The sequence below is a fragment of the Falco naumanni genome, chromosome 1 (genome assembly GCF_017639655.2).
Source record: "Falco naumanni isolate bFalNau1 chromosome 1, bFalNau1.pat, whole genome shotgun sequence".
Taxonomy (NCBI): domain Eukaryota; kingdom Metazoa; phylum Chordata; class Aves; order Falconiformes; family Falconidae; genus Falco; species Falco naumanni.
In genome coordinates, this window is record NC_054054.1 from 64606354 (window position 1) to 64622625 (window position 16272).

The 16272-nt window shown below is 42.6% G+C and overlaps 1 protein-coding gene across 14 annotated transcripts in view; it reads left to right on the top strand.

Annotated features, from left to right (window-relative positions):
* The window catches only part of ADGRL3 (adhesion G protein-coupled receptor L3), a 527115-nt gene that overhangs the window by 455569 nt on the left and 55274 nt on the right, over positions 1–16272 (top strand). For all 14 annotated transcript variants that reach the window (XM_040596934.1, XM_040597007.1, XM_040596917.1 and 11 more), the window contains 4 exons: positions 3642–3851; positions 4368–4588; positions 12001–12067; positions 13488–13579. In XM_040596934.1, coding sequence (XP_040452868.1) covers positions 3642–3851; positions 4368–4588; positions 12001–12067; positions 13488–13579 — 590 coding nt within the window. The remainder of the gene's footprint in view (positions 1–3641; positions 3852–4367; positions 4589–12000; positions 12068–13487; positions 13580–16272) is intronic.

The following is a 16272-nucleotide window of genomic DNA, read 5'->3' on the forward strand; positions in this document are numbered from 1 at the left end:
CTTTGGGTCAGGTGCATGCTTAAATCATAAATGTAAAACATACTTAATATAGAAACCCTTTCACTGAAGTAGATTATTTTATTTCTTTCAGTTACTCATTAAGTTGTTCCTGTGCTGAAAATAATCTGCATGACAGTTTACCTGTAAAGCTATCACAACTTAGTGGTAAAAAACCCCACTGGCTTGCATGCTGGGCCGTGTAGCACCGGTCTTGACAGCCATGGTGCATTTGGATAAGGAGGTGTTTGATTGGTGCTGTCAGGAAATTGTCCCTTGGATTAACATCTGGTACCCTCCGTGGGCTCTTCTGGTTGCCTAGGTCTTTGGGAAGATTATCCAGAAGCAAGAGTTGACTGTTACCAATACACTGGTGGTTTCAGATATATTTTCCATGCCTTAGGGACTCTAGGGCTTGCAGGATGCTGGAAGAATATCATTAGCGTGTACGTCAAAGCTATTTAATCTTCAGTCAGGGAGTGCCTGAACAGTGCTGGGCAGGGTAATGAGAAGATCTGCTCCTCTTGTGTGTCTCTGCAGTTGAGGGACCAGGCTCAGAGACTGTGACCCAGGTACAAAATTTTGGTGTGCTATTTATCATATTTAACCCTGGAACGCTGTACACCAACTGTGTAATTTAGGTACATTGCTCCCTTATTTGTCACATAGCAATTGGGTGGCGGCAAGAATAGTCTCATAATATTGAGGAATGATTACCACGATTCCTCCTTTTCCCATATTATTCTGCTTTGTAGCCTGTGGCAGTACAGTGTTTTACAAGTTTCAGTCTCCAGCAAAAGGCAAATTCCCTTTAGTTGGACTTGCGTAAAAGCTCTGGGTGTGCCTGGCCTAGGGGCACTTGGCACTGCCATGGGAAGGCTGTCAGCCTTGCCAGCTCCTCCCTGGCTCGTCAGCTCTGCCATGGCACCTGAAATTGGGCATCCCAAACAGGACAGTGCACCCAGCCTTTGAAATCCAGCTCGCTTCTCTTGGACTTTACTAGAATTTACATACCCCCACCCCAAGGTGTTTTTAAATCGTTCCAAGTTTATTATTGCTTTTTGTTTGTTCTTTTGTGAGTTGGTTGAGGTTGGGAAAGGAAGTTGTAATTACGGAGAAGTAGATTTTATGGTTGTTTTCCAGCGCTCCAGGGATGGATGTAATGTACATAAAATCAGTATTATCATTGCAATTAATATTAAAAAGAAGAGTAATAAGAGTGATAATAATACCGCAGCAATAAAGTCTGCATTTCTTGCGAAGTATGGTGAGCTTTGGGGCAAATGGCCCTTCCCTGAGGAAGACCAACCTAGATGACAGGATCCCTCTCCAGGAGCAAAACCACTTCTAATTCCTGCATTGTGTCTTAAAGTCAGCAGAATTATAGTTTTGTGATAGAGGTACAGGAGCTGAGACCTGTGAGATTCATCTCATGCAGGGGAAGAAGCCCTTGAAAAATTTTCCTGTGCTAAGCTAACTTTGTCTTGGGATAGATGACTCTGTGCTGTTGGCTGCATCTGGATGTTATGGCCAAAGTCTGCCGTTTCTTTCTGCCTGCATCTGAGCACATCAGCTGCTTTGCCCCACTCACACAGCCCAAGAGCTCTTGGTCACTTCAGCCTGACAGGGCGATCTAATCAGGTGAGCTGGTGGGGCTGGTCAGGGAGATGTTCTCCTGCCATTCCCCAGCAGCCTTGGTTGAGAGAAAGAATGATTTGCAAGGTACAAGGTTTGTATTAACATTTTTTCACACTGAGTTAAGAGGGATGCATGAGCTGGAATGACACTGAGATAAAGCAGTGCATGGCCGCCAGAAAAATGACATGCACTTCATCTTCTCAGTTTTCTGGGTGCTGCTGGAGGAGCTGCCTGGAATAGGAATTTCTGTCATGATCTACAGTAAGCATATAATGATTTCTTACCTCTCAGTTGGACTTGCAACCCCTAATTCCTTAGATATTGGAAACAGGAGAGCTGCAAGAGCATTTGGGGAAAGAAGCCCTCATCTCTCCACCTCCAAGTCTCCCTAGAGAGAAAACTTCCAGCACAAAAGAGATGGAGCTGAAAGTCGCTCCCCATGTTTCATTATCATTTGATGCCTATCACTCATGCTGATAAAGCTGAATTGCTGAAAGGTTTGAGTCGTTTCTCACAGGTGGTGATATAGCAGAGTGTATATCAGGAAAGGCCTGACATTTGATGTGGCTTTATCATTGGCGAGCAAGCAAAGAAAATGGATAAATTAGTCACCTTTTCCCTCCGTCTGTCATAAGCTTTTATCCCATGGGGAGGAAAATGTTTCCAGTTTTTCCTGGCTTTTGTGTGGCACTGTTGTATTTGCCAGCCTACATAATGCCTAAGTCATCAAAGTGCCAGAAGTGGAGGGGAATGTGAATACCATTTATAACACAGCCTGGTGGACCACAGAGCTGGGTTTCAAGCCTCTCTGGTCCTTTTGAAAAGCCCCCAGAGATTTCCAGCCACTCTTCCCCTCAGCTCGTTGACTCTAACCACTTAGGCCCAAGCAGCCATCTCATGACTCACCATGTATTTCTTATGTATGTTTTACTAAGTAATGATATCACTAATTTCACCACATCTGGTGGAAACTTGGGAAGTTATGAGTGAATTTTACAGCCTGAATAAGATGGTAGGATACCCTCAGAGTCAGGGTGCAGCACCCCCCTCCTCTTTCTGGGAGCGAGGTGGAGTGTAAGCCCAGGAGCAGTCCAGTGACGTTCAGGATGGCCTAACTTTGCCACTGCAATGGCCATGGTTGCAAGGGTTTGGGGTAAAGCCATGTTACAAGTCCATCACAGGGAATCACTAACTTTTTAGGCTGTCTTAAAATCATTGTTCTGCTACAATTTAAAGGCAAATTCATGTAAAAAGTCTTAAAATCATTGTTCTGCTACAATTTAAAGGCAAATTCATGTAAAAAGTTCTGTCCTTTTTTTTTTTTTTTTTTTTTTGGCTAGCATTCTAACTTACAAGAAGTTTCAAAATACAGCTCCAGAGTTTGTTGAAAAAGAAAAAAATCAAACTTTCTTTTGCCTTCTCTGGTGAAAAAAACCCAAAAAACAACAAAAAAACCCAAGATATTTAAGTGATCTCTCTCTGTCTGAAGCCTCCAAGCTCATATGTCTTTGTGAATGTTTAAAGAGAGTCTTTTTTCAGTGTTGGTAAATGGTTATAATGGACTTGCGGTTGTAATCTCCACAATGCTGTTAGCATGAAGCATTTTTACACTTGAATCACAGCGTTCAATGGTTCTTTGTACTGTGTGTCCGCTCCTTTGCCGTATTTGCAAAAGATGGAGCTGCACACAAAGCTAGCTAGCTATGACATCTCAGTATTTTCAGCAACAGCATCATTGTTTCTAGGATATTTTGGGGTCTGAGTCTGTTCAGAGCACCTGCAGCTTGCCAGATGCTTTGGAGTCTGCATTTCAGATTGCAGCTTTCTTGATGCAGGATTCAAATCTAGGTCCATTTAGTCTTTTTGCTACTGGTCCCTTGCGCCACAGCTTGGTGAGTGTATACAAGTATTTGGGGAAGGGTCTTCAGACAACCTTACTCTGTGTCTAAGATGGATTAGAAGCCATGCAGGATGCAACTGATGATTTGTTTTTGGTTTTATCTCAGCACAGCGATGCAGTCCATGACCTGCTCCTAGACTTTATCACGTGGGTTGGCATCTTGCTCTCACTAGTCTGCCTCCTGATCTGCATCTTCACCTTCTGCTTCTTCCGTGGGCTGCAGAGTGACCGCAACACAATTCACAAGAACTTGTGCATCAGCCTCTTCGTGGCAGAACTCCTCTTCCTTATTGGCATCAACCGAACTGACCAGCCGGTAAGAAGCAAATCACTTTCTTCTCCTGCTGCAGTCTCCCGTCTCGGTGTGTATGGGATGTTTGACCATGCAGTGAGATATATTCTAGCAGAGCCTTAATTCCATGCGTGAGTCCTCACAAGGTTGGGCCCCTGGTTGTTAACGGGGAGTCAAATGCTGATGCCTGCCATGATATCAGAGGTTGTATGTGCATTGTTTGTAAATAATGTGTGTGTGTGTGTGTTTAATAAGCAGGTTGTAAAATTTTGCTTATACTATGTACATCTCTATATGTTTATTTGCCAGATTGTGTACATACCTACCTTTGTATATTTGAATGTAATTAATATACGCAGAGATGTGTCAGTTTTAAAATAGTTCATGCACATTTTCCAAGCGAAAAAAGATGTTCTTTTGGAGAAAGGAAGATAAGAACTCCCTCATCCTTATAAAACCTCCCAGTAGGAGTAATCCTGACTGTTGCATTAATTCAACACAGTACAAACACCTTCCTTGCTCTTTTTAATCTGCACACAGATTGCCTGTGCCGTCTTTGCTGCCCTCCTGCACTTCTTCTTCCTGGCAGCTTTCACCTGGATGTTTCTGGAGGGAGTGCAGCTCTACATCATGTTGGTGGAGGTTTTTGAGAGCGAACACTCCCGGAGGAAGTACTTCTATTTGGTCGGCTACGGCATGCCTGCGCTGATTGTGGCAGTATCAGCAGCGGTGGACTACCGGAGCTACGGCACAGACAAAGTGTGAGTGGGGCTTAGCAATGCTTGGACCTGGTCAGGAGGAATGGCAGTCAGGACAACAAAGGGAAGTGAGGAGCCCAGAGACCTGGCAGGCAAAGGAGGCTTGTGCAGACAGAGCTCAGCCGTGAGGCATGCCTTGCCTTATCTCTGTGTCTCCAGCACAGACCATGATGATACAGCACCAATTCCCCACTGCGAAATATTTTACAAAGGTGTTTTCTTGAGGAGGTCATTTGGGGAGTATTTTTATCGCATCATTGCATAACATCAGGAGAGGTGGCTGTCCCAAGTCGCAGTTTGGTGCTGTATCAGGTAGGTCATCCTTCTTCTCTAACCAAAGAGTATTTCTCCTTTGGATGATGAAACACTGCTTTCTTCTTCCACTTTTTTAAGTGTTCTATGAAATTAACGGAGCCTGCAAGTGAAATAGGGGGTGACTGTGGAGTGCATTAGACTATTTGCAAATTGGAACAGCTACATCATTTATCATATGAGTATTCTTAAATGTTTTCAACATTGCTGAAACTGGTATCAAAGCACAATTTAGATGATCGTGCAACACTGTCTAATGGAAAACAAAAGGAAAATTGAGCCTTTGGTTTTCTTTGCCAGCTTTGTTACAATAGCACTAACAATGGGTTTTATTGACTTTTTTTTGCTTTCCCTTGTCAGGCTACCTTTTCCTTGTCATTTTAACTGAGTTAAGGGTTCAGTCTGAAGGCATACATAACAATAAGATGGTGGTGTTTTTAAAGCTGTTTTTTAGCACAGGTTGGGTCAGACCATAGCAGCAGTTGATATTCTGTTAAATTCAACTGCAACATTTTTTGCCTGAAACGTTATTGGTATATACGAATGCAGTTCCTTGCAGAAGCAAATCTGTAGAGCAGTGGAGCTGCTCATGATCAGTTACTGTGCCAGCAGTTAAGCTTGGATCCCAGCTGGATATTTGCACTGTGTTCCTCCCATGAGTAGGAGAATAGCAACCTGAATTTGTATAAATGTCATACTTTGTGGAAAGGGAATGGCCCACACAGATAAAGGTAGGAGGAAGTAAGTTTTCAAGGATCTCTACCAGTTTATCCAAAGTAGTTTAAGCAACTTTGACAGGCCTAGGGGGCAAAGAAAAATAATGTAACAGCTGATTACAGTTTTTGGAGAAGACTTTTCCATCAGCTGCCACCTGCTTTCTGCCCTGGCCAACTCTTCTGTTCATATCCCCTCTTGAGCAATATATAAGCCCCCATTGAATCAGGTATTGAAACATTCTGCCTTGTCCCTTTAGACAAATTTATTCTTACTGTGGTGTTTCTATGGAGGACCTGTCTCTTGACAGTGGCCTACATGGGGCATATTGAGCCTCAAACCTGTTACGGCCAAAGGGCCGTGAGCCCAGCTCCCTGGAAAGCCAGCTGAGATGCTTCTGCATATGCAGTTGCTGGAGTTGTACCCCAGCGGTGCAGTTTGCTTTCTGGTGTTTTAGTGGCTGCCTTCCGTGCTGTTCACCCTGTGACTTCTGCAGTGTTACCATTGCGGGGCTTGTAGCACCGGGACAATCCTTTTAACTTCTCTCTCAACATTTTGGGCTGCCTCCCAAGAAAACCCACCATTGCAGCTAGTTTGTGGTAAGAGCTAGCACCAACTGCGTTCTGTTACAGTGCTCTGTGACTGTTGGGTGTTGAAAATGTCTTCATTCGCTGGTAGTTAAAGGGACATCCCCAAGCCCAGGGTATTACTTTGGACGTGAGACAGCAGTTGATTTGCATCCACCCTCATCTTTGCAGAATTCCTCATGATGCTCTGTAGGGACAACCAGAGTACCAGTGTAGATAGTGGGAGATCGCAGCAAGCAGCAGGCTGCTGTAGAGAGTGGGAACATATGGCACCTAACCACAGCTCCATACAGCACTGTGGCAGCTTTGCATTGCTGAAATGTTTCTGCTCCTGTTAAATGAATATATGACCTTTCTCAGGCACAGCAAAATAAACATTTTCCATGGGTTATACTGCCTTTTCCCAGCAACCTTGGGTGCCCAAATGTTTCCATGGCATGGGAGGTACAACCAGAAAATTTGGCTGAAATTCACTGGAGGCAAACAACAAAACTTTGCTATCTTTGTGTTGAGGAGGCAGCAGTTCTTTGTCTGTGCCAGTAAAATCTCTTTCCTTCCCCACAACATAAAGTACTATTTTTAATGATTAAACTTGTATATGTAATATTTTGCAAATAAATATTCACAGAGATTTGCAGAGCCTAAAATATTTATTTATAATCTCTGATTCCAGAGTGCACAATTTTATCACGTTCTCATAGTGGAAAATAAAAAACATACAATATGTTTTGTATAACTATCATGCTCCATCTGGCTGATGGATGATGATGTATTTTTCTGTATAATGTTATTAGAAGTGTAGAACTGATTAGAATTTGTTGTGAACTATATGCCAGGCATACATAATTTGATTGCAAGAAGTTGCTTGGTTTTTCCGGGTTTTGTAAAACATCCTCTGGAATATATTACTTGCCTCCCTCCATTATTTATTGCATTTGTTTAAGCAGGACTTATGGAGCTGTTAGTGTTATTTGTTTTTTTGCTTGGCATTTGTTGCCACCATTCATACATCTCAGAATGATTTGCTCAGACACCCAACGTAGGTTTTCTTGATTTCATTTTCTTTTCTAAATGCAACCTTCCTGTAACATATACCCAGATTACATAGCCAGGAACAGGCAGTTGTTCCTCTCTCTGTTCATTGCTTGTTGCTTCTGATTTTCTGAAGCATTGCTTGTCCTAGTATTCATATTGGTGTTTTGGAGTAGCTATCCAGTAAAGAAGCTCTCTCTTACAATTATTTATTCCAAAGATTGGAATTAATCCTTATCCTTTTACTGTTTTTTTTTTTTGTTTGTTTGTTTGTTTAAGAGCAGTTCAGACTGCTCATATTACCAGATTAATTTGCTTTCAGAATCAAAAAGCAGTGTAGTGATTCCACTGAAAGATCATCCCTTTCAGAACAAAAGGGACTATCCATGTGAGCAAGCTGAGCCGTGTTAGGCCCTTTCCCTGAAATAAATCAGAAATACTGCACTTCACCTTGTTCTGGTTGTAATTTCTAAAGTAAATGTGAGAAGCAGGAAGCCCCACTGCAGACAGTGTGGTTCCCCAACACTGGCAAAGCGATTCTGGCAATGCTTATATGAACGTCCAAGTGACCATTTCTTATGGGCCAGGTCTTCAGCTGCTGCGTCTTAAATGGCTGTGTCTCAAGTTTTGCTGCGAAACTCAAAATACTCTGATTGCAGTTTTATAAAGTTCCATCATTTGCCTTGTCCTGTGTGTTAACTAAATCCATCCATCTCCTGGCTAAATCTGATGTCAAACATCATGGTGGGCAATGCTGTGAAATGCAGAGGGAAAATAGCATTTGCAGTTGCTGTTACTGTTTGAAAAGAACTTGTGTCTAAAATTTAGTAAAAGCTGGATTCAGACTTTAGCCCTCCTTTTGAGGGCACTCATTCAAGTAGCAGGCCGTCCAAAATTGACAGCAGGAAGCTGTTCCGTATTCCCATACTGTCTTGGGTTTCGTATCAATGCCTCTTACAAATCTCAGAGGAAAGCTCCTATGCTTTGAGTGTTTCAATATATTTTAGAAAACAGACTTGTAGATATATTCATCTGCTGGTAATCAAATTCATCATGACAGGAATCTCTCTCTTGTTTCTCCTCCCCTCTCTCCCCTTTTGATATGCTATAAAGCAGGATATACATGGTAAGCAATCTAGCTGTCAGAAAGCAAAATATAAGGCTGGTGTATGTACACAGCCTCCAAGTCCATCAGCCAGCCACCGACATTTTATGCATGTTAATGTTGCTTGGAAAATACCTTCTAGCCGTATGGTCTGTCTTGGGGTGGCTCCACTGAGCTAGTTTTGTTTTCCGTGTTCATGCTGGGTATTTGGAGGAGGAACCATGAGCAATGTGGATGCTGAACTGCATTAGGCAGAACCTACATTGCATCCTGGAAAGGCACGCCTTGTGCATACATATCCCACTGCTGCACCCACACAGGAGGCTGTATAGCCACTTGAAACAAACCACTGAGCTCCTATGAACAACATGATATGTTTAGGGCTCTTCAAATTTTATGGTCCAATGGCAGCTAATGATTGTTTATTGGTTATATTTAATGCACACCGGGGATAGTTCAGTATTTGATTTCTCTTCATGCAGAAAATAGAGTAAACTCTTTGTAGTCTTTATTACTTGGGAAAAGCTTTAGGTGAATGTAGCGACTTCTCATGGTGGAAAAGGAGGAAATGAAAAAGTAAAGGACAGTGGCACCACAGAGCTCATTGCGAGCACTGAATATGCTGGTGTGACTCTTGGAAGAAGCAATGGGGTTATGAGCAGCGTTGCCCGCATCCGCAGATTTTCAGATAGTCTGCTCTGCCTTGTACTGAGTCCTGAAGCAACTCATTTGATTAAGGCAGTGTAGTCTAAACTGGTAACGCGGCGAGTCCACGTTCACGGTGCAGCTGCACATGGGGGGTCAGAAGTAACTCAGCAGCCCAAGATTAGCAACTTTGGGAAGCGAGTTGCCTGATTGCTTCCTTGTTTGGAGGAGCTCATTTATGCAGCTCATTGTGCATGTGGGTTTTTGTCTTTTAAGGAAAGAAAAGCTCAGTGTGGTACTTGTCTGATTAGCAATTTACAGCTCCTCAATGCAATTTGGCGGGATGCCTGTGTTTTGATGTTTTGGTCTTAATTTGCATTTTTAATGAGGTATGACTTAAATGGGTTCACAGTGGCATCTCTTCCTGATGTCCACAAAAAAACCCTACCAGTCTTTAAAGTCCCTCTGTGGATTAAAGGCAGTCCTGCAGCTTTCTGTTTAGTCACCCAAGACTGAGTGCCACACACCATTTCATAGAAAGGTGGTTTTTCTATTCAGACAAATAAAAAATGACATCATGTTCTTTAGAGCATTCAGAGTGGTGACAAAAAACCTTCTCTGGTTTTTGCAAGCTTAGGTGTGCTCTTGCTTAGATGGAGCCGTCTCTTGTTAGCAGGGAAACCTTTTGCTCCATGCCTGTCCCCCAGTTATCCCGAGGGCGGAACTGGGCTTCCCTGTTTCCAATCCACAGCATCCATCTTTTGTCACTGAATTGTGCTACAGAACTGAAGAGACATTTTTAAAAAATTTCATCCATTTGGCTGACTGAAAAGGAAACCAGTTGCTTTGCATTTCTTTGCTCAGCCAGCACAGCCTTTCCCTCATGCTGGATTTCCGCTTTCACTGATTTTCTCCGTGTCCCAATTTGTGTGCATTCAAAACCAACTGCATCAGATGTGACCATATGCCTGGCCATCATTCTTTAAAGAGTAAAGAGAGAGTGTATGTCTTTCCTCTTCCCTCCGTTTTCCAAGAGCCAGCTTTCTTTTGGGGCTGAAGGAGAACCAAGTTGCTTGTCAGTTAAAATACGCTGTGCTCCCAACTCCTGTGCAGAGGGGCTGGGGATTGTTTTGAATTTTAACTGGCAAAAAAGTTCAAAATGTTTTAATTTAAAAAAAAAATAATCAAAAAACCACCACACCCCTCTGGGTCCTCTCCCACACACCAGCACGCTTATTATCAGTAGAAAAAAGTTGTGGGGCTGCGTATTCCCTGACATATATGTGGCAGCTGAGGCACAAGCACAAGTTACACTTTTTTCCTACGGTGTGGGGTAGGTGTAAAGTCTGACATGCTGTGTAATGTGTGAGCTGCTGCGATGCGGATATCTTTTTTCAGGGATGGCGGGAGGACTTTTTCCAGGGACTTAATTATCCTTGAAACTTCTATTCTCTGTCAAATCTAGTTGCAATTGGGTGACATTTCAGATGTTATTATGGGTGATACACAGATGTCATGATCACATAAACCCTTTCCTATAGGAAATCAGACTCAAATGGTTTCTACTCACTTGTGTTGTTCCATTACCAGCTGCATCTAAATCACCTTGAACTTCAGCAGTCACAGAGGAAACAAGATTTCCCTGCAGTTGCTCTGAAAGCCTCTGTTTGCCTCTTGCATTAAGATTTCGATGCTGTCACATGAAGATTTTGGATGAACAGCTGCAGAGGCAGTTCAGGAGTAACGGTCACGGAAGTGGGTATTTTAATTTGTGATGAATAGCGGTACAACTATATATATATCGATACATCTTCAACACTGACGAGACCTGAAATTTATATGGTATTGGGAGGGAAGTGAGAAGCTTTCTCTACATTTTTAAATTTATTCATATCTTGGCTTCTCCCAGTCAGAGAGGTCCAGGGCATGTTTTATTCTCTTGGCAGGTGGCTCCTGCTGATCTCTTCCACGGAGCTGCTGGCACAGACCTTTCTGCCTGTTGCAAAGTCCGTTGGAAGGGAAAAAAAATTCAGCATGTGCACCAGAGCTGTCATTTGTGAGAGATGCTATCTCTTCCACCATGATAAATTAATGTATACAGTTGCTGTCACTTGCTTAATTACGAAGTTCCATTGGATGTTTAGTATAAGAGTGGTTTTGTGCTTTCTTAGTCCTCTGTGTATAAATGGAGCTGTGATTTGCAGTGTTGCAAACACGACAAGATATTATTATTTTAAACATCGTGCGAAACTTTCTTTGAATTTATATTCATCTGTCTTGTAACCAGTCACTTCCATTTTATCTTCCTGTCACCTGGAATGAACTAGGAATGGAAATGTAATTTCCCAGGGGTCTTAAAAAATGTGGGGAGTATTAAATGCAGTTGAAATTAAGTGATTAATAATTTAGTTTTAGGCCATGAATCAACTTCATGTGATAGCACGTACCATATGCAACCCTTGAAACATTAGTGGAAACAAAACACTCTGGAGGTTCAAGGAAATAAAGTGCTCAAAAGGGGAAGTTGCTGAACCTAATTAAACCTCAGCCTTCTGTTATCCAAATCGTGCTTCCTATTTGCACCAAATTTGCTCTGATCTGCTGGCCTGAGAAATGTCATCTTGCTTGACAATTGACAGACAGCTTGTGTTGCATTAGAGCTGAAGAGGGAAGAGGAGCTTAAAGCGAAGAAGCAGCTCCATGGTTCCTCATCAGACCCCTTTTTTAAACCCCCCACAGTTTTAAGGTTTTTTTCCCTACAGATGTAAAAAAGCGCCTTAGCAACTAGGCCTTGTGCCATTTTCTTCCTGCTTCCTCCAGAGGTAATTATCTTACTCCATCAATAGCACTGTCAGAAATTGGGCACATAATTCAGCATTTAAATGAACAAGCAATGTAATATTTCCTGTCTCCCACCGGCATGTTTTGCAGCTCACATTCTTCTCTGTCACTTGCTCACTCCTGATGTATGTCCTGGGTGCAGTCCTTGAATGCCTTCTCTTCCCTGTGTTTCATTACAGATGTTGGCTCCGACTTGACACCTACTTCATTTGGAGCTTTATAGGACCAGCGACCTTGATAATTATGGTAAGAACTCCTAATTAACTACTCCATCTCTCAGGTCAAGAAATAAAACTTTTGCTGTCCCTTTACACTTTATGTTTAATTTACACAGATTAATTTGAGAAAGGCATGTTCTTCTTTGACCCCACCTGGCACAAGCAATTAGACCCTCGTTATGAGCAGGCTCTTGGCATTGCAAAATACTTGCTCAAAACGGGCTGGGGAGCTTAGGAGTGGACACTTGCAGAGTTTGGTTTCTGCCATTGAATGTTTAGAAATGCCAAACTTTGTGTTGATGCCCCTCACTGCCACCCCCCGCCCCCTGAATTCCAGAGTGAAGCTTTGCCTTGATCATGCAAAAAAAGAGAAATTGGCGCAGACAGGGGCAGGAGTGGGGGCTGGGAGGATGAAATAAAGTCCAAACTGGAAGAGCGGTTTGGTGGGGGTTTTTCCACCCTGGCAGAAGTTGAAACTCGTGCGACTTCACAGTTAGCACGTTGCTAGCGTATAGGCTAACACAGCAGCAAGGTAGAGAACCCAACTGTAGAGGCAGCTGGAGTTTTCTTATACTTTAATCACTACAATATGGCTTAAATAAACCATCCTTTGTTTTGAATAGGCTACAGTTTGGCTAACACAGCAAACCAGGCGCTCTCACTTCAATGCAGACATTGTCCCTGCTTCTTCTGCAGCTGGGGGCCGTTTCAGCAGCCTTCCACATCAGGGAGGGGGCCGTGCCACCAGCTGCAACTACTGGATTTTTTTCCCCTCAAGCAATTCATTCATAAAAAGATATCTTCCCTTTTTGATTATGTCTCAAACCCTGGCCTGGGCTTATGGGGGAACTCCTTTTGAGGAGCTGGCAGCCTTGTTAAGACTGAGGCATTGAAACACCATCACATCTTTTACAAAACAAATCAAACTATTTTTCCTTTTTACTTTTCAACTTTGCATTGTGCTCAGCATCTTTAGCAGTTGTGATTACCCTTTACCACCTCCTCTGTTACACCATATTTAAAAGATATATTCACAGAAAAAGATGCTTTTTTGCTTCATTTCAGTGGGGCCAGTTAAGCAAGATGCTTGGAATGATTTTCACAACTGTACACCTCTCAGACACAGAAGAGCCATTACAGAACATATTTTTAATTTTCCATAATGTTGTTTGAAGCACTACAGTTGATGTTGGAGCCAGCCCTGTATCAGTAACATATGCAGTGCCACAGCTTTGGTAACGCTGTGGCATCGCCCAGTCCTGCAGTCTACAGGCCAGCTCACAGTATAAAATGCTTGGCAATTTTCTGTGCTTCAGTCGCTATAAAACTGCAGTGAGAGCTAATTTTCTACAGCAACTCATCTGTTACACAGAAGCAGAGGACTTTCTCCCCATCACATTGTGCCATGTCACGTAACCCTTTTTTTTTTTTCCTCCCCCCCATTTCAGCTTAATGTCATCTTCCTTGGGATCGCTCTCTATAAAATGTTTCATCATACTGCCATACTGAAACCTGAATCTGGATGTCTTGACAATATCAAGTAAGTGGCTGGGTTTTTTTCTTTCTCTCTGCCTGTTTCTGTCATTTGCTGTTTATGCCCCCCTTCCTCTCTGAGGAGCGTACAGTGATAACCAGGGGCAATACTTTGGTTATGGTGCTGCAGAACAGTTTCTAATAGGTACCAATAAGTGGCTGATGATGAAGCATTGTCTTTATTGGGATTTGGCAGCCAGTAGTGGCATTTTCCATTCAATTTTGCATGAAAGAAACAAAGTTGCATTTGCTGTCCTTGAAGCAGGTAGCCTCCTACTCCCTCTATGTTAAAGGAAATCATGCCTGATAATTACCAGCTAATTATTGCAGTCTCTACAGGGAAGGTGTTGAAATTGTTGATCATTGCTATTTCTCTGTGCTGTCAGAGCAGCAGCCATGCTGCTTTTCTGTTTGTTTTGGCCCCTGACAGTTTTAATGACCAAAACTTCTCCACGGAATCTGATTAGTTCTGGCAAAATTACTGGGGGTTTACCTGGGGGTGCCCTCATCAGAGGATGTGCTTGCCAGCCAAGGCATGTTTTGACCTTGGACTTGGTTAACATCTGAGCCTGGGCATCTTACTGTCTAGCAAGCTGCTTCATTATATTGATAGAATATTAGTCCCCATCAGGGCCTGTTTATTCAGGTGCCTTTGGCTTTAATTACTGGCTTCAAAAATAGAAGTGGGACTTCAGGTGCAGCGCATGATAAGATGGGGAGCCTGCTAATTAATAAAACCTTCTAATGAACTTCAGGAGGAAGAAATTGTGGGGAGTCAGAGTTTTACTGCCCACCCAGGAAAGGAGAGTGTTGTGCAACACAGCTGGAAGTTGGTTCTCTCCTCTCTTCTGTGGTGGGAGCAGGAGGAGAGGCTGGAGGGCAGCTCATTAGGTGATGACTGAATTGCACAGTTACAAGGCAGTTTTCAGCAAGGTTGTTGTTCCTACCGCTGAGTTGCTCTCACAGATGCGGCTTTAATTTAAACTAGGTCAGTCCCCCCTTAAAACTTCCCCAGCAGGCAAGGCTTGCAATGCCACTGGCATGCCACAACCTCGCATGGTCCTTTGGGTAAAGTTTTCATTTCTTAAGCACAGCTTCTTCTTCAAGGTTTGGTAGGAAAGGGGACTGGAGCCTGTACAAATGCAGGAGACCCCAGCGACCTTGGGATCCACAGGGTGCTCATTTGACGGTCTGTCCCTGCCCAAGTTGCAGGCAGGCTGCTCTACAGCATGGCTCTGTTTCTCTTGCCATCAGCTAGAAGATGAAATTGGAGGAACGGTCCCTTCTGCATGTCCAGGACTGATCCCAGCATGATAGTCTTTCATTTGGCCTTGGATGAGGCATTAAAGGAATGGTACATTTCATAATACTTATTAAAATGACTACTCGTCATGCATTAGTGCTATAGGATTGCTCACTGAGAACAGTCTTTCTAAGGTTACCCACACAAAATCTGTCTAGAAAGCCTTACAGTATGACATTTAAATTAAAAGGGGGGGGGAAGGGGGGCATATAATTAAAGCAGAAATAATAATTGCTGACTGAATAATCTTGCTTGTGCTAATCCCTAGTATCTTTGTTTAAAATGCCAAGAATTTATACAATATCATTATAAAATACTGTATAGGTTTTTCATCAGATGAGAGTCTATTCCTGATTTGACTTCATTAAAACGTTTTGAAAACACAAGCAATTAATATACTTCTAAGTATGTTGCTGATACCCTTCCAATTGTGTTGCTTCATTACAAATGATGTTCTTATGTTTGAAAAAATAAGAGAAATATAATATAAACTCACAAAGACCACAAGCTCACCCTAGGAAATTTATCAAAACAAGAATTTCAGAAGGGACTTGATTGTAATTTCTGAATACCTAAGCAGGATCAAGTTAAGTCTCTAAATCCAAGGCATGTGTTGTCTCAATATCAGATATGCTTGAGTTAGGAAGAGCTGCACATTTGTAACATAGAAGGGAGTTTACCTTTGAGGGAGCTTTCCTAGGAATGTGAGGGACTTGCAATCCCTGAAAAACTCTTAGGTAAGATCATAGTAATCTTCTAGGTAAAATTGTACGCTGTTTCTAGGTGAGATCATGGTCTTCTTCCAAAGTCATTGATTCTAACTCAGTTGCAAAATGTGGATGTGGTACAGCAGCTCTGCAATAAAAAGCCACAGACCACATTATTTCACAGGTGAGCCAGAGGATCCTTTCTGAGCTTACCTCCTTGGCTCTGTACGGTTGGTGAAGAGACACCCAGATCTGTTTCTCAGGACGTGTGCTGTCTTTGCTGGCTCTCAGCGTGGTTCCAGAGCCTTGCATCTTGTCTTATAATTAAAAAACCAAACGAAACTGAGGGTCTGCATTGGAGGGCCCCTTGCTGCCGTCTGAATGTGACAGCTTTACGGCACATGGGGAGCTGAATGGGATTTTTTTTCTCCTAGTTCATTTCCTAGCAGTGCTCTGTCTTAGGCTGTGGTGAAGCTCTCGCAACATAAATCCTGAGCCTGTTCAACAACAGCAAAATACTTGATTCCCTATGGCAACGTAAAAATAAAGGCCATAAAATATTTTAATAGGCTGTTAATAAGCGCCCCTGCAATCTGGTGCTTGCCTATGTCACTTTAGAGGTTAGAAATACATTATGAAGTATAGAAAATAGAGAGCCAAATAACTCCACTTAAATTAATGAACTTGATA